Consider the following 19,686-nt stretch of genomic DNA (forward strand, 5'->3'; position numbering starts at 1 on the left):
TAGGTGACACTTAACTGTGGCCTTATTAGAATATTATAACCAATGTACCTTCAATATAGGACAAATACTTTTTTTAGAGAGATGCATCAAATAAGGCCACAGTAAAGTTGAGAATCAGCAAACAGGTTTAATCACTGGTTTCTTGGGAAATCCTAAATATGAGTTGTGACATATCTGGACTGATCATCTCTCCGGTGTTAGTTTAACTTTAGGAGACTTGCCTCTGGAGATAAACCCACGAGGAAGGAACCGTGCTGAAGAGACCCAAAGCAAAACAGACAGGGACACTGATCAGACCAGAACTAAAATGCAGCTGGATCAGAACTGCAGGAGCAAACCAGCAAACTCACACCTCACAAACATCAGATATTTAAAACTAAAAATAACTTTTATCAAATATAAATACCAGCTATTAATTGATTCAAACTATTGCTTTGCTGTGCTGATGTGAACAGTGTCCTTGAATTCGGTAATAATTCTAATCGGAAGAAAACCAAGTGCTCTCGCTCCAGCAGGGGCCACGTTGGGGATTGATGGAGGCGCTGGTGAGCAAACTTACCAGCCATGTTGTCCATCTCCTTCTCCTGCAGCAGGCTGACAGCGTCATCGTCCCCGTCCAGCATCAGCTCCGGCTCCGGGTTCTGGCTCGTCACGGGCTGGAGGCGGACGGACTTCTTAGACCTGACCACCTCCTCCTCCACGGAGCCTGTAAATTATGCAATATTTAGAAAGACTTACACCTCTAAAGCTCACAGACACGCACTCATAAACATGCAAACACACAGACACACACACACACTCGTGAAACTTGTGTTACTACTCATGTAAGCCACATGTGATGAAGCAACAAATCTATAGACTGACATTTATACATACAAACCTCAAACTAATCATCATTATCACAAAGCGATGATTTATTCTAACCAGGTTCGGGAGAGTTCAGATAACACACTCTGCTTTTTATAGGCTCTTAAACTGCATAACATCTTGCAAGATAAGGAACAGGAATTAAACCGTAGTCAATCTCTGCATGAAATACACAATGATATGCGGGATGAACCTGAAATGAGATGCTCTCTAATGTACTTGCCATAACATATGAAAGAATGTCACGGCACACGTTTCGCTCACTGAATACATCTCGCGTGGTTGAACATCAGAGGTGTTTGAGCTTTTATTTTTAGACAAGGTCAACAATGAAACACAATCTGCATCTTGAAAGACCAGCAGCTGTGTCGGGGGATACAACTCCAGCTCGCAGTCGATTAGAAATATCATTTGCCGCTTTTGGAGCCTTGTCAACAGCGAGAGCGAACAGACAGCACAATTAGGAGGCTGCTTACTTACAGCAAGACTTCATCATGAAGCTATAGAGGAGAAAAAGATGAGTTCGTACATGCTTACAAACAAAGGGGGTCTCAAGACACATTTATCAGCTTGAATCAGCCCGACATGTGCCTGCCACACGGCCGCTCAAAACGCTCATGTGAATTTGTCTTCGAGGAGTCCAGTGTGGGAAACAACCAGAGGAGAAACTCGTGCACACGATGAGGAAGAGCGCACGTCAAGAAATGGGAGGTGGCTGACACCCGTCTGACATGTTTCCTTTCAGCGCAGTTCTTAATTCGCCTCTCCCTCCCCTGAGGAACATGTACCTTGTCTCCAAGAGGTCACATTTGACTGTTGTCAACACTGCTACCGGGGAAGGGGAAAAAAAAAAGTCTGCTTCCTGCTCTGTCTCATATCTGGTGTGCTTTCATCAGACGGAGGGAAGGAGTCTGGGAGTTTTCTGAAATGAATTCTGCGTAATGTTAAGGGAGAGAAAGCCAAGCAGCGGCCACAGATCAAAGCTGAACGAGTGAAACTTAAATCTGTAATTCTGTAAACCATCATTACGCTCATGGTAAGTGAGGATCTGCAGGCAGGCTGATGCTCTGATTGGCAAGTCTGCACCGGCTTGAGCTCTCCAAATAAACTCTGCTGATTTCTGCATGCAAATGGACAAGCTCAACTGTGCAGGGCGGGGGACCACCTCTACCCACAATGCAATTTACCTCTCACAGACAAGGTAATATGGCTATAAATAACAAGGAGTGATGGGCAATGACGTGAGGATGAAAGTGTGACATATGACAGGAACATTTAAATCTTCGTGAGCGTTGACTCGGAGGTATTCGTGTGTGAGAAGTGCTGTTGTGGAAAGAGTTTGTCACTGTGAAGCCGACACGCTGTGCGGTGATGCTGAAGCAGACTCATTAGAATTAAACAAAGAGAATATTTGATCTAAGACTCATCAGCGACCTAAAATTAAAGAGAACAAAAGACAAGTGTGGGCCGAGGGAGACACTGTGTGCAAACCTGACCAGCGTATACTGAAGGATTTACTCTGAACTGATCTCCAGAATACTGCAAACATTTACTAATTATTACAAACTGCAGAGAAATGTAATTGAAGATGTGTCTATCAGTTTCTAGAAGCCTCCAATTGTGCCACATATTCCCCCTTCAAATCCTATGAGATGTGCATTTCCAAATAAAATGTATTAGATACATTTTATATTCATATTTTCCATGTTATGTCCCCTCACAATGCCTCTATAGTATCTATTGAATTAACCTTAAACAATGACCAGTCCATCTGAAGCCAGATGCACTGACCTCTGAACATCTTTAAAAAAAAATTAAAAAAGATTCCCAGCAGTTTCACTTCATGTCTGCTCTCGAGCTCTTCAGGATCAGTGCCAGGAGAAGCCACCGATCACTGGTCTCGCGGGTCCCATTGTTCACTCACTGGGTTGAAACTGCCTCCCAGTGCACTAATTACACTCAGTAAAGTGCTTCGCAGAGCTCTCGTGACCCAGGCGCGGGCTGATAAAGACGCGGCAGCTGTGACCGAGGGAGGCCGCCTCACCACCGGGGTTCAACTGGTAGCCAGGGTCCCGAGTTCCTTCCAGGGAATCTACCAACAGCCAACTGTGGTGCAATCATTTCACAATGTAATGTGAATGACTCATGATGGGGCTGCATACGACGACAAGATCATTTTCAGATTTTCAATTTCAACCTAGAACAAAAGTCAATGATGTGAGTTGTTTCTGAAATACCCTTTTGTGCTGAACTTATTACTAAGCTCCTTAAAAGTCATGTTTGATTATATGTGTTTTATATGGTTATATATAATATATATAAGTGTATAAAAAGGGATTTAAATGGCCTATTTTTCTGTGTTGTGTAATTCCTGTGATTCCAGTATCAGCTGTTTGTTTTGATGATGAGGGGAGAGATTACGTTTTTAAAATAAATGGCAACAGTTTTCCAGAAAGTGAAAGTATAAATTTCACTGGGTCTTCACCATTATAATGAACAATGGAGCTGTTAGGACAAATGGGACAGAGAAAGGATTTTCCTCGGAGTGAAAAAGGGATGAAATCGAGTAGATGTGTTCTTTCGTGAACAAGCTGAAGCCCAATTCAATTGAACTTTATAATCTCTCACCGAGGCTCCCACTTTGGAAATATCTCCATGTGCAGTAGTTCTACTATTCAGTGTGGAATAGATAAGAGTTGAAGGGCCTTTAAAATCCACTCTAATGCTGCTGCCAAGGGTCCATGTTTCATACGCTGCAACGCTGGAGAGCTCTGTGGCACTGGCCTTTCGTTTTTTTACAGCCTCGGTAGAGCATGTGTTTTCCTAACTCTCCTATGTATTATACACCCTGCCTCCACCACCTCACCGCCTCTCCTCAGAAAGAAAAATCCACAACATCGTGTTTTACTTAAGGTTCATCTGACTTGTGCTAGAACCTCAAGCCAGGAGGGGGAAGAAAAGAAGAAGAAAAAAAAAAGGCTGATCTCACAAATACTCTGGGTAATTCAATATACGCGACTATAAATAAAACACAAGACACCTCCGGTTTTCATGAGGAGGGCTTGATCAGAAAGGAAGGATCTGGACAATATGGAGGAAAAAACCTGCAGATACAGGGCTCTCGTAAGGAAGTCACAGACTGTTTGTCAGTTGATATGATAGCTAACATTTTCAGGCGCAAGGTGAAGACACAAAGCAATCGTGACCTCTTTCTAAACAGAGACTGGGGAACTGGCTTTTAAACCCTGAGCAGGAGTGATTCTGTCTCATGTCTCGTTCTGTCAGATCTCCGGAGATAAGACGCTCCGGATTATAAGCCTCGGCTCCACGGCTTATTTACTCCACTATCTCATAATGTACATTAGTGTTTCGAGCAGTCACTCCGACGGCCAAGTCTCGTGAGCTCGACAAATGTTTTAAATATATCTCTTCCGTTTCTCCGACTGTATCTGTTTCAAATCCTGTCCTCCTACACACCCTCTCCACGGGCTCCACATTCCACACGGAGAGAGGAAAAAGTCCAGTCCACGGTGTTGCGTTACCGCCGGGGCGATTTCATTCTGCCCTCTGCCTCCTCGCCTTTTATTTACTCTGCGCTGAGAAATGAAACGAAGGGGGGGGGGTTAAAAATGACAGCTCCAAACTTCCTGTGATGCAAGCCATCCCCTTTTTGCAGAGTACGTGTTTTAGGACTGTAAAAGTAAACATAATAACTTTGATGTAGGGAAGTTTATACAGTGCAGACGTTTCCTCTTGGGTTGATCCTTATTCAATATCCTGGGATGTGCAGTGTGTGTGTCTGCGGCGCGGCCAGAGGTTACAAACAACCAGATCTTCCTTCCACCCAAACACAGAGAGAAGAGTCTAATAATCCACATCTGGACCACGGCCTGTAAAGATGGACGCTGCGTCGCCACTTCCTCACGTGGTCACAAAATAAAAATATCTCTGAAACGAGTGCAGCCATCTTGTGTCTTGATTTCATCTGGAGCCAGAGTTTGAGCAGTTGCAGTGGTGACCAGGGCGTGGAGCCGCAGTATCGAGGCTCTGCCTGTACAAGCCCTCGACCAATCGCCAGTCAGTCTCAGCTGTCACTCATGACGTTTAATCCCATTTCAAATACCTAATGAAAACCAAACTTGAAGATATATCAGAGTGATAATAAATCTACCTCAAATATATTGGACATGTAGTTTGACTTTTTAGTTTTGTCCCATCTGTGAACATGGAGGAGGTGGGGTTTATGACCTGTACTGCAGCCAGCCATCAGGGGGCGATCAAGATGATTCGGCTCATTTTCTTGGAGCAGTCATGTCATCTATGATCCGAGCGTTAGGTTCTAGTCAAAACCGTATCCGAGCACATCATGAATTTACCGAACTACTTCATTCAAATGTCCAGATCTGTGTGCAACCTAACGCCCTGATGCCCTTTGTTACAGGGTAATAGGTTTGCTTACGAAGCTGGAGAAGGTTAATATCACATCCCCAAGCTGCTGCCTCTGCAGCGGCGAGGGGCAGTAAAGATCTGCGCCCGGGGCAATCAGCTCTGAGAGAGGCTGCTCACCTGCAATGAGACAGCAAGGACACCCGGAGGTAAAACACCCCGTTAAACACTTGGATCAATATTAACGTGACTTCCATTTCATGCTTGCCCAGTTCCAATCACCTAACAATATACTCTGATACTGGGCCGTGGCTGGCTGTAGCAGGGCATGTTATTACAGGCAGAGGGCAGAGACAGAATGTGCTGGCTAAGCTGTCAATGCTGCTAATAGACAACGAGGCAGAGTTTAAGGCAGAGTTTAACCTCCACTCACACATGTCCATGAGCGTATACGCACACACTCTTACATGCAGACACGCACACTGCACAAAAGTGATTACAACGGTTCCACGATGATGCACCGGAATTGCCAATATATCAATTTTTTAAAGTTTTCTTTTGACATGTACATTCCGAAGAGTTTTAAGAAGAAAGTTACTTTGGATTGTTCTCAGTGGGGGATTTATATTTGGTTTCAACGTGGTTAATGATAATTCCAGACAAATCAGAAAGATTACGCAAAAACTACTAGACAGATGTCACAGATGTTTAAGGATCTTAATGAAGTTTCAACACCAGGGTTTTGATTTATTTTTGCCACAGACACTCAGTTTAAATTCATTACCAGATTTAAAAAAAAAACAATAAGTCGTGAAAATAACTGGTCAAACAATTATTTTGAGAATCAAAGCATAATAAAATAAATTAGTCCAGCTAATAAAATGCTGTAAAGAGTATTTCTGAATATCTGAGAAAACAACGAGGATTGTGAGACCCAGGTGATGTCAAAATGTAAAAGATTCACTCACTGTTCTTTGTGCAAAAATAAATCTTCCTCACTTTCATTTCCCCCCAGTGAGCACACAAGACTGACATTTACTGTGAACACAACCGTGCAAGTCTGCCCTCTTCAAACTCAAGATGGTGGCTGAGTGTATTCTGTCATCTCCTGCTGTCAAACCAGAAACTGTGTATTCAATTTGGACAACCTCCGATAGTCACGGATTTTTACAGCTTTAATAACGACTCTCCGGGGCCAACTCAAACAACCCTCTTTGTTTTGCTACTCTGGAGCCTGTGCAGCCGGGAACCAACCAAAACGTTCTACAGAGTCCTTGTCAAGTCCCGGCAACAAAGTCTGGATGTTTTGACTAATGGGTCTCCGACCTCGCAGCCTCTGCACCAGGGTTATCTGCTAGAGACAGGTCCTATCTTTAATACCGCGCTAATTAAAAGCGAATATTCATAAAAAAAATAAAAAAAAACTGACAACCCACTGACTGTCACGGTGCATTTTTTAAAACAAAAAAACTGCAAACTGTCAACCGCCAACGAAATCTACTGAAGCCCTGAAAAAAAAGAACAAAAGCTCCCTCCTCATTTTAACTCGTAACAAAACCTGGCCTCCGCTGTGCAGCCACATCAAAGCCGGCTGGAAAAAGCCTGAGAGTGCAGCTCACCTCTGAAGGAGAGCGCGAGGGCCATCCGACCGCAGGCGATCCCTTTCACTTGACACATTTATACATTATTCTGCTCATTAAAACCACCGCGCGCCAGCAGGACTTCAACAAGTCTTCAATCAACTGCAGCGAGGCTCGAATGCCCGACAACGCGGCTCAAAATACATATTCTGCTCGATTTGATGGACAAAGCAACGCGACGTGTATCTGCGGCATTAGGTTGAGGATTTCTGTCACGTCATTCGTCAAAGGAGAGGATACACACATGGTTATTTGAGCCACTGCATAGTGGTGAACCAGGGAGTGGATGCATTTGTTGTTTTTTTATCTTCTGTCAGTAAAATCCAAAAGGAAAATAGCGTTTCATGCATCCATATATGTGTTACATGGCTCATCCTTTAAAGGGTGGTCGGTCTACTAAAGCCAAAACCAGCTGATCTAGAGTAAGATGTGGGGCACAGCCCGGGACAGGTCACAGGACATACAGAGACAAATGACTATACAGACCCGTATTCACACCTACGGGCAATTTAGAGTTGCCAATTAACCTAAGCCACATGTCGTTGGACCGTGGGAGGAAGTCAAATCCCCTGCAGGAAACCCACACAGTCACGAGGAGGAGCATGAAAACTCCACAGAGGAAGGCCCCCAGCCAGCGGGCAGTTCATGGGCCCCTTATAGCTGTGAGGCATCAGTGCTAATCACTGCAAAGAGAATTCAAAGCTATCTTTGGAGTGTCAAAACAGTTTTGATAATGAAATCTTTGTAGAAGGCTACATGGACAGAATTCACCAAAGCCTGATTTGCATGGCTTTGATAGATGGTTAAGTTATTGGACAGTTTTTGATGTTATGTGTTTTTTGCACAGTTGCCTGCTCCTGTGAGGAGAGATGGGGGTTGAAAGCGGATGTTCTGATGACACGTGGTCGGGTCTGTTGTTGTCAGTGTAAAGGTCACGTGAATAAACGCTCACAGAGGTGTGCAGCACACCAGGAAGTTCACATCAAGGTTAAATTCCAGCAACTCCTACAATACACCACTTCTATCGGTGCACTATGACCAACCTCTTCAGAAACGCGTCAGAAGTCATGTATTTATGGGCTTGGTTTCTAAATGGAACTGAGTGTAATTTGAGGTTACAAAAAATAAAGTTATTAAATGTGAAAAACATAATAATAAGACTGATATCCTGAGGTTGTTAAGCCTCGTACTAATTCACAATAATGGTTATTCCAGGTGAGGCGTGTCTGTCTGAAAGTGTGGTTGAACATTGGAGTGGATTGTGCTGCAGAAATGGTTTTAATGATGTTCTGATATGTTTTACAGGATTACTGGAATTTACAGGTTGATGCAATCCAATGTAATACCTTTTGCTGGTAGCACTGCACATTTTAAAGACTGTAAATATTTCTACCCTGAGCTCAAAAAGCTGGAACTTTTGTTTACTTGAGTCCTCCTCACAACAGAGCCATTGCGTCACCGCGAGCTCAACAAATTAGCTTAAGGCTGAAAATAATGGAACTGCCAGATAATCTAAAGCAGAAGGTGCAATTACTGCATGTGTGTCTCATATATGGACCACCTGCAGCCGAGGCAGCAGCTGGCATGTGTTTATCTGCAGAGCTGCCATGATCTTCATACAGCAGCCGTGACAGCGCCGGGGCTGAAAGCAGCCAGATGACATCCTGAGCGCGGCCAACCGTCGGCTTCTGTAGCTCAGCGCCGAGATGACGTCAGTGAACATTGGGCTCATTATGGATGTGTTGCTGTAAGTGTACAGTCATTTTAAAAAGAGGCAGCTCTGACCATAATGCTTTGCCTGTTTTCTATTTCCCATGAAGTTGAAAAAAAAGGTGCTTACGCCATTTATTTCCAAATCAATACATTTGCTCTGTTATTCAATTACAAGTGGGAGTGAAAGGACAGTTTAACAGGACCGAGCTGCTTTCCTTTTAAAGTTGGTGTTGCATGACATGAGGCAAAATTGACACAAGGTGCTGGGCGACACTACGGACCGCCTGGGTCAGTAGGAAAAGTTTCAGGCCAAGAGCAGAAAACGGTAAAGGGAGGGATCCAATTTGTTCCTGGGTTTGTGTCGTGATCAAATTAAAAAGTGCAATAAAATGGACGTGTCATGTTCAATTCGCAGAACTCATAAATACGTTACCTATAAAACTGATCCTAAGCAATACGCTGAACTACATGGACAAGCCTGGACTAAACTTTAATACCCTGTTAAGGGTTTTTTTCTTTAATGGCAACACTGGTATTCTACATTTACCATGAGGTAAGTCCAGTGGGTTGAGAATGATTCGTGACAACAACGATCAACTCACCATACTCCTGCAGCGACTTGCACGTGATGTCTAAGTGGGTGGAGCCAGATGGGTTTCTGACAAATCTCCGCCTCCGCCGCAGGTCATCCTCCCAGTAGTCCAGACGCCAGAAGTCGTGCAGCTGACTGTGGCAGGGACGAGAGGGGGGGGGGGGGGGGGCAGGTTAGACACAGCGCACGCTCCTCAGCTGTGGTCGGATTACAGCGGCACATTGTTTATCTGAGGAGAACATCTCGAGGAGAACGACCAGGTCACAGATACTGGATTCATTAGGTTGACTACTGGCATGTTCTGCAGAGGCTCCATTAACGTTCCCTCTACTGGAGCCTATAGCATCAGAGCAGCAGGGAGCAGCAGCCGCCGCACACATAAATCACAGGCACTCCCATTAACAAATACAGCATCAAATTACAAGTATAAATGGCACAGCTTGCCTCCTTTTTTTTTTACAATGTTTTTTAACAAGTCTTGTAAATCAAAGGTAGAAACCTCAACGCAGACAGCGTGGGGTTTAATGATCGGGGTCTTGGGGCTGGTTGAGGCATGAGCCTATAAAACAAGCCCCCTCCCCTTCCCTGCATATGTGGAGCCATGATTAAAATAATGTGCTGAAATATTCATTGGAATGATTCTCAGAGCCCCGGAGCAACCCGACAGAAAATTGCATTTTTATTCATTATTAATAACAGCGAATTAGGGTTGTTTAAAAAAAGAGAAAGAAGAAGGGGGGAGAAAAAACAGTTCCAGCATGTGGTAACCATCTTTGTAAATGATTATTCCAACATTAGTGAGGACCTGGGATAATTTTATTGCTTGCAGCTAATGCAAACCATTAAGCACCAGGACTAGCATTAGGTTACTAAGTGCTGCCCGGTCCAACTGTGCACTAGCTGGAGCTGTTTCAAAGCATGTGTGCAGCAAAAAGAGAAAAAAGTCTTGCTTTGATTTTGACTCTTAACATGAAAGAGGAACACAGAGAAAATAGGGATGATTCCAAAAATAATTGCTGTGCCGTTGACGGAGATGATCATCCTGGCTCATTTTCATCACATTTTCAACCACACATGAAAAAATATGGCATCGCTCAGTTTCATTTTGTGTGTTTGGATAAGAGAGAGCAATATCCACCCAGTCTAACTCATACAGACACTTTTATTGCTGTTTATTACACAAATATGAAGCATATAAAAGAGGTATAACAGATCTCAATCAAACACAAACACTAGAAAGAGCCTGTAAACAAATCCACCAATCAGGTGCCGTGTGTCCGGATCTGAGAGGAGAGTTCTCAGTGTGTGCAGGATTCAGGGAGACGTTGGCAGGCGGCCGTCTTCCTCATTGTACGGTGTCTGCCCCCGTCCCTGCCACAGCACTGAAGCAGTCTAAACAGATTAGAGTGTTACTGGGGATCACATGGCAAAATACAGCCTCCTTGCTCCGTGAATATAATATCTACAAATGTCAGAAATCAAGAGGCTCAGGAGACTTAGCCGGGCTCTGACAGCAACAAGAGCTCAGTTTCAGTAAAGTATCAATCAAAATTTCAGCGTGATGTGTGTGTTGTCTGTGTGTGTGTGTTTGTGTGTGTGTGTATGTGCACGTCGTATGCACAAAGTATCATGAGCCGCTGTATGTAAAGCAAGCCGTAACGCCTTGAGCTTGTCCCCTGTCAATCTCCCTCAAAGCTTAACGGAGGAGAAGAGAGATGTCAGTGGGTTGAAAGGAGAAACCCACACAAATGATATTGTAAACACAAGATTACACAGTGTGAAAAATGTAAATCCACTGTAGGCAACTGGGCGATTACCGCCGAAGATTATGTCGCCTAATTCCCAGTGCAACCAGACAGAAGATGCCGGTGGGGGATAAATCCGGCACTTTGAAGATTTTCTTTATAACGGTATTAACGGCATTAGGTGCAGTTTATTTGAACTGCTCAGGGGTTTGCTCTTCTGTGAACCATTTGAGTTTAAGCTAGGAAAATATTGCATTTATCTTTAACGGTAATAAAATTCACCAAATACGTAACATTCACGTCACGATGGCTGATTAATGAGTCTGTCGGCGGCGTTTGGACGTCTCTTCCCCTCCGCTTGGTCCTGAGCAGATGGTTTCAGTTTGACTGTGGTGTTCTGCTGTGTGAGGAGGACCTGTGATATTCTAGACCGTGTGGTCAGTGCGAGACCGGATTTGGACTGCGCCAAAGTGCCACGCGGAGGGGAACCACCTCTCCAAGGGTGGTCCGAAAAGAGCTCTCTGCAGTGTGCAGCCACTGAGCTCTTCACACAATGGATTTGCGAGGTGGCCACGGGAAAGCTCCTCAGAGTCTTTAAGAGCACGGCGGGGAAATGAGGAACAAGCCATTTACCGTTAAAGCCAACAATCGAGATCCGTACATTATTTCAAGGCTGCAGACGATAAATTCTCAGCAATCGGTGATAAAAACCCAATTCCAGCCTCAGAATATTAATAGAAATCCGGCTGCCTGTATTGTCTGTGTACCGACTGTCTGTCCACTAACGTTCTTTATTAAGCTGAGTTTGATCGAGACCTCCTTATTCTCCACGTCAGATGCGTCTGGCTTCGTGACAAGCGTAAAGAATGGCTCTAAGCCGGCCTCCTAGAAAGTGGCGAAATTTATTAGTCCTGTCACCCATCAATCACCCAAATGGATTTCAAACCGCATTTTAAAAGCTAATTTTCCAGCACTGATAACCTACAGGAAACAGGAGCACCATTATTTATGGACACTTCCAGACTTGCTAAGTGCGGCAGGATAAATGTGCATGAGGACTATCATCTATTCTCCTCTCTTTCAAATAGGTATTAAAAGCACGTCTTTCCTCAAGGAGCCGGCGTTGAGGTTTTTGAGGTGCCAGATCCGCCCCCCCACCCCCCACCCCACCGTCTACAGGGGATGTGTTTTGTTTTGTAAAAGGAAAAGGGAAAGCTGACAGGAATAATTCAAAACCAAAAGATTGGGAGGAAAGGGAAAAAATAAAAGGCACGATAACGGAAAGGAAACTATATCATCATTCTAGAAAAGAGAGCTACTTCTGACAGCTGACAGGGGCTCATATCGGAGAAGAGGGAGTGCTTCTGTTAGAGACCCTGTTTTCTTTCCTCATAGTTTGTCAGATTATTTGGAGAATAGCGTTTGAGGCATGAGGATAAACTTGAGCCGGTAAAAGGGTGAACTTGAAAGCGAGTAAAGAGCAGGAACATTTTTTATGTTCCATATAAATGGCAATGATTCCTAAAATGTGGTTGAACGATGACAGAGAAATGTAATTGATGATTGATATTTTCAAGAAAATATAAATATTAAGTATATAGAACTTAAACTAAGAAAATAAACTTTTTCGCATTGATGATAATTCAATTGGGCTGTAATTTAAAGTGGCCTGTTTGAGATCTTGATTGCTTGTCAGCTGAAAAGACGATCTCATGCTCAGGTTATATAAATAAGGTTATAAATAATAATCCATTAAAAGCTATACATTACAGATCAGTGACTTCAGAGGGCTTGGTCCTCAAATTCCTGCAATTTCCTTCTGCAAATGACATAAAAAATCCCTTGACTTGAGATAAAAGACTTGACAAAATGATAACGACAATTTATTGTCAATATAAATAATTAACTTCATGTTTTTCAGGTCACTGGAAGCAGAATAATGCACTTAAACACAAACAGGGACAGACTGCAGGAAGGCGAGGGTCTCATGGTTAAAGATTTCCCCTTTTATTCTATTTATGCTCAGAGAGCATTTGTGTGAGGCAGCCGGGAGAAAGGACAGGGCCACGCTGATTCAATAAAACACCATTATACTCCTTTTAAAAGCTTCCATTGGTGACATGAGCAGGGGGTAATTATAATAAATACCCGTAATCAGTGACAATTCTATTCACAGGCATGGTGACTGGTTTCTATCACACACACACAGAAAAACAGACACACACACACACACGGACACACACACATGGACACTGAACACATGTCACTTTTAGAGAAACTCTGAGGACAAGTGGTCTTTTCTTATGTTTTCAGTTGTCGTAACAGACTCGGATAAGAAGTTGAAACGAACACGAGGAACTTGTTTGAGGCGCAAATGCTGCTGAATCCTAAAAGTAGCAACTACTAACAAAAAATGAAGACAATTAATAAACTGACAATAATTTAACATTGAACGAGTGATCCTAATAAAATGACAACCAGATATATGCGGACCTTTAACTTCATGAAAACCATCAGAAAATATGGAAGACTTGAAAAATCCAAAGGAGAGTAAATAGAAACACATTCTTCTGGATACTGCTGCTAGATAGAAGAAAAGAATACCAACAAAAAATACACTGTGCATCAGAACGTGAAGACTGGCAACCATATGCTGATCTCAGTCCACTGCTTTCAAAGTAACCTATAAAGTCAGAGAAAAAAAAACATACACAGTAATTCCCCCTATGAAAATACATAAGGATTGATCGTGCGCCTGTCAAATGCCAAGTGTTAAGTGACTGTATCGCCGACATCATGATCGGATTATCACAAATAGTACACGCGACTTTCATCTCTGTAATTCCGCTATTTCTTATCATCGCCCGACTCGACACGGCTGCAGACATGAGGACACCAAGCTGAGCTCCAAGTGCTTCTAGTTACTGGCTATGACATTTTCGTTTGTAGATGGAGAAATAAGAGAGGACACACGCTGAGGAATGGCTATTGGACAAAGACGAAAGGGAAGCAACACGGCAGCAGCGAGATTAACTCCAGGTCATCTGGCGTAACGAAGACAGACGTTAGCGCGTTCAGACGACGGATGAGGAGCTGCTCTGAACGCGGAGGTGAACTCCCCTGCGCGGCCAGATTCCGTGGATCCTCCATCTCTCATCGGAAATGGGGCACAGTCATGCGAGGCCCGGCTCTATTTCAGCGCCCGGTGAAATTGATGATTGTGTGAATGGGCGTTTTTCCAGAGATAATTAGCACAGTGTGCAAGGTTAAGCGTACCTCGAGGGAATAGAGCTCGGTGTAGGTCAGGGACAAGTGCTGGTTGAGGGGATATCGGCTTGCAAGAACAAAGCAGCATCAAGTTTTCAATAAGAGATTAAGAATAAGATATTGAGATAGTGGACTAAAGAAATGAAAGAGGGTCTGTGCGTTCAAAGGGATTTAGATTTAGTGGAGTGGGCAGAGAAGAAACCTCTGAAGTCCGCGTGTTAACCAAAGCAAAATGTTGGCACAACGGGGTTCACCATTGTTTTAGAGATTTCTAGAATTACCAGATGATACTGTAATCGCACGGATTTTAAACAAACACATGTCAATAATGGAAAACACAGGATGTTGGCGTTTGCCACGGGGAGCAACGAAGACGCTGCTCCTCTGGACGTCAAAGGCAAATCAAATGTCTGAATTATACGCGTTACCCTTCCAGGTTTGATTTTTGTTTATACAGTCGGGCTCCAGCAGAGACCTTGGCCCTCCTCTTCTGCCTCAGAGGGGTCATCAGACCTTGAACCCCCCACCCCCCCCCCCTCCTTTTGTGCTCGTGGACGTCTATTAGAATTGATAACCCTTTCAGGCGAGACCGAATACTTCGGGCACATCGTGAGCAGAAAGGTTCATTCCATCACAAAGTTATTATCCACGGCGGATTGTTACCATTCATCACGTGCGAGGGGGTGAGACTCGCTGTTAGTCAAGGGAAACGGCTGCTTCACTGCCCGGCCGCGGATCAATACGCGCCGCCATTTTCCTTTCTCTCCCCCGCTCGGAAAAAAAGTAATTATACAGAAGAAATGTTGACAATCAATAGACCAGTCAGGTAAGGTTAAGGTCCGCAGCGGGGGGGCCAGAGGAGGCTCCTCCGTCAGCTGTCACCGAGGCTGCTGATGTGAACATGGACGTCCGCCCGGGAACAAAGGGAGGTTTGTCTCCTTCAGCTCCTTTTTACATTTCTGTTGGGCCGATGGTGTCGCAACAATTAGCAGCAGAGGAGAGCTGGAGAATGGAGGATGGAGAGCGATTCACTGAAGTTCGGATTGTGAATACTTGCGTTAATACTGTGTGTAGGAGCAACTGCATCTGTGTGCGACTTTATTAACTGCTCTGTGTGTAAATGGTGCAAAATCCAATACACATAAATTGTGAGCAATGTATTTTTTGTTTTCCGTCGTATAAAAATAGTTTCCGTGAAGAGAATAATGGAATAAAAGCTCATTATTTGATAAGACAATACGGAGGCATGTAAACAAACCGCTGAGTAAATCTGACAGTGTATTTTAAATTGAGGATTTACATATTTTTGTTGCAAGAAACAAACATTTTGCTGCTTAATTCACTCGTCAGCAGCGTCTGGCACCGTGTGAGAGAGAGAGAGAGCTGCAAGACGAGAGAGAATTTACAGTAGGGAGAAGGCGAGCTGGTCTTTCTCGGGGCATTATTCTTCTTCAACGAATTTATCAGCTTCGCCTTGACATCTACTTTCACTTTAGACGAGCCTGAACTTTATAATCCACTGGCGCGGGTCAGAGGTCAACAGCAGAGGGGACCAGGGTGCAGAGAAAATCACTCTCCCCCACGAAGAAAAGTCTGACATCCAATTTTCATCGTGATTTATCAGCGCAAAGCTAAAATTGATAGCGTGTCATTACTGGGCAGGGAGCTGTCTCGGGGAGATGTATCAAAGCCTCCTCGTTTTGATTCAGCCCAGCGGATCAATACGACCCTATACTGTTTCAATTTGAGGAGTATTGATTTTCCTATGCTGGCTCTATAGAGGGGGACATTCATCATCAAGCAAGCATATAGTATGATCCACCAGGCCACCATAGGGTCTGATCTGCTTATTCTCCACTCAGATCACATGACTGCAGAGCAGATGCTTTGGAGCCTTGAACAGATTATTTTCTCATCGCCGGCTTTTGTTGTTTCTGCTGCCGCACAATTCCTTACACTGTTTGCCACAAAGAGAATCGACGCTCACGATAGAGCGGCCCTGGAACTCAGATACTGGTTCAATGGATAAAACCAATATCCAAATTGTACTTTTAAAGCTTTACTGGGCAAGTTACCACAAAGCTTAGACTCCAGTCTTGTTACCTAATCTTATCTAGAGAAAATTCAAACATCAAAACAGAGCAGGGTAAATCTGCCTTTTGCTCTCAAGTACCAAATGCTTGAAATGAGCTGCACAATGTTTTTAAACTTGGAATTATGCCATTTTGAAAAACCTTTTTAAATAAATGTTCATATCATTGCTTTTAACAAGTGCTTATTATCTTCCATTAGGAATTTTTGCCATCTGTTTTATGCTTCTGGGTCTGTTGTGTGTTTTTTAATGTGTTATACTATACGTATTTCTACGTTATCTGTTCCTGCTTGTATTTCTAGTAGAGACCTTCTACGTTCAATTGCTGCCCATTTTGACCACAGAAAACACAGTGTATCTCAATGGGACCCTCAAATAAGGATGAAATAGAATGCAAACCTCCGAAAAGGCCCAATCGTCCCCTTGAATTCTATCAAGCTGCAGCACATTGCACTAACTTATAGAAATCTGTAATTTAATATGAAGGGTTCTTTTCATCAAGACCCATGAATCGTCCCTGGGAAATCAGGGAATATGTCAAAAAAACAATATTTAAAATTCTAAATTTAAAACTGGATGCATCTAGTGGCAGACATGGTAGTTTCACACAGTTGTATACACACACTGGTAAAAAAAAATAAAATGATAAATATATAGGTTATACTACGTTCAGACTCCTGCCTAGAAATAATTGTGTTGATAATATATTCAACACAAATGATAAATATCCTTCGGCGTGTCTCCAGGCAGAACTTGGGAGTAAAAGACAAAGCAATTTCTGTGCATGGGGGTGAAAACAAACATTAACAAGTCTCACACACACACACAGACACACACACAAACACACACCCACTGACAGCCACCTCACAATGCTTGAGGGCTTTATATTTTACAACAGCAGCATAAATGGGAAAGTTAATGTAGCATTGAATAAGACTAAGCTGTTGAACTGCAACACTGCCTTGAGCTCGTGAGCATATTGCATCATTTCTCTTCACCAGCAGGTTACCATTAAATTTGAATTTGTTGGAAGTTTTGCAGTATCATTTACAATGCACCCACGCTCAATAACCTTTTGTTTCAATGCAAATGCTTCGCCTCCGAGAGGGGCTCCATAAATATTTGAACAAGAGCCCAGAATCCAATCCAACAGATTCTGTCATGGGCTACTGCCATTCAGTCAGTTTTATTAAAATCTGCACTTGGACACTGTAAACTCCTCACACACAAAGTATTTATTTTACAATACCAGAGACATGTTTTGTTTCTCTGCAATTATTCTGAAATTACCACAAATGAACGGCCTGTTAGAAATTGAAAGGGGAAACATTGGATAAAGCCAAAATGTAGAAATCATCATAAAGTAAACAGACGGTGCAAAATCGTTCCTGAAAGCCGCCGAGAACAGAAACCAAATGTTGCTACTTGGGAGGAAACTCTGAATGTCAAGTCAAGTCAAAGATCCGTGCAGCTGCAAGAATTAAATCAGACCAGCTAGACGACTTTTGGACGATGGTAAAATATGAAACAAAACCTACATTTAGCAAACATCTGCACTGGGTTTTCTAAAACCTGAACATAAAACTAGAGCTACTGTTTCAGCAGAGAGACCAAATTGGTTTTGACAAATCAGCAGTGGAGGTTTGCTGAATACAGCTCACAGCACAAATAAAACAGTGTGGACCAACCCTGTACATTTGTTTGTTACTCAGTGGAGGGTTGTGGTCCTGGGTCAGGGCCAGACCGAGTACATTTGGGTGTGAGTCCAGAACTTGGGACGTATCCAGGACTTGTGTATCACTATCTTTACCTTTGTGAGACAGGGCCTTGTTTTAACATTTCCACTGTTTTACCAGGATATAATTCATGGATCTTGATGATAAAAGCATTAGGTGTTTAAACTGGTTGAATGTCAGGTGACTAATGGGCCTGGGCAGTATTATATTTTATGTTACTGCAAATGTATGCCCCTGCATCTTGTCTGTATATTTTTTATAGAAACAAATAGTTGTCTTAAAATGCAACCTACTGCTGCTTCACCTGCAAGCATCCACTGAAGATGAGCAAGTCTCTCTTTATAACAACTGCATGGGTGCTGTTACACCCATAACAATAGATTCATCGTGAAATCTCACACTCGGTACAACACACAAAGTCTGTGTAACACTTCTGATACACGCAGCTCCACTCCTGTATGTGTGCGACCATGTAGGTGGAGGTGAGAGGTGGGAGGTAGAGCAGGAGAGCCCGCAGTTATTTTAACAGGGCCCGTGGGGAAGTCTGCAACTAACACCAGGTGCTGGGCTGTGTTAGTGAGAGGGTCAATGAATGCCTGGACAACACTGTGGAAACACCCCCAACCCCCTTCCTCCACCCCCAGCATGTCGGACGACTGGCCAATCAGCTGTCCCCGGGGGATTAAGCCACTCCGCACTGTAATTGCGTTTGCTGACCCGATCGCTGACCCTATCGGATCCTGGGAAAATGACATTAACCGGTGGTCCTGTCCCATCACTGCAGAGTTTTCAAGAACAGGTAACTTTGGTGCCCTTGGTTTAGACCGTACACGGAGTAGCACCGGTCCACATTGGCCCTGAAGCTTCCCCTTCGTGTGTCCCGGGTGCAGGAGCTTACCTCTGGGCCAGCGTCCCCCAGGCGCCGTGCTTGTTCGTGAGGATGTTGACGATTTTCTGCTTCAGCTGATTGGCCGTCACGTGGTCCCTGTGTTTGGCCGCACTGATCAGGTGGTCACACATCTTCTCTTCGTCTTTCCTGTCAGCAGCATACTGGGAGCAGTTGGACTAATTTCAAAAGAAAAGCATAGTATGAGCCTCATTGTATATTAATGGCTTTAGCTACAGTGTCCGCTGCCAGAAGTGATATCTGATATTGTGCTTATGGCATTAGAGGATGTTTTACTTGAATAAAGCCGGAATATAGAGCCTCTTAATGGAGCATTTGTCACCCTGAAAAATGTTATTGCTTCATTCAACACACTTGAGTGCATAAAGATATTAGCGGACAGCTGAGAGATATATTTCTGCTCCCTTGGAGGAGTGTAGTAAATCATGGCAAGCGCATGAAGGCAGCCCATTCCCTTCCCGTGGACAGATGAGGCTCCCTGCTCGGGATACGTGGATGGTGCTATTAGAGGCGAAGGGGAAATACTCTAATAGATCCACAAAGAATATCGACTGTCAAGGTTTAGAAAGCTACAGTGGCCTTATAGCAAGAGATATGATATTGTCGCCTGATAGGAATGGTGCATTGTGCATTTTTAAACAAAAAGCCCCATAAAAACACAGTGTCTTTTGATTATTCTGCAAATATTACAAGAAATCTGTCAAAAAAACAATGTTCCAAACAATGTTTGAGTAAATATTT

General features: G+C 43.5%; 1 protein-coding gene across 2 annotated transcripts in view; it reads right to left on the bottom strand.

The window, feature by feature from the left end:
- nbeab (neurobeachin b) overlaps positions 1-19,686 on the bottom strand; it is a 176,549-nt gene that overhangs the window by 61,024 nt on the left and 95,839 nt on the right. For both annotated transcript variants that reach the window (XM_053423381.1, XM_053423380.1), the window contains exons 36-38: positions 18,937-19,103; positions 9,209-9,333; positions 560-706 (exon numbers count right to left, since the gene is read on the bottom strand). In XM_053423381.1, coding sequence (XP_053279356.1) covers positions 560-706; positions 9,209-9,333; positions 18,937-19,103 — 439 coding nt within the window. The remainder of the gene's footprint in view (positions 1-559; positions 707-9,208; positions 9,334-18,936; positions 19,104-19,686) is intronic.

This window comes from Pleuronectes platessa, chromosome 5, assembly GCF_947347685.1.
Source record: "Pleuronectes platessa chromosome 5, fPlePla1.1, whole genome shotgun sequence".
NCBI lineage: Eukaryota > Metazoa > Chordata > Actinopteri > Pleuronectiformes > Pleuronectidae > Pleuronectes > Pleuronectes platessa.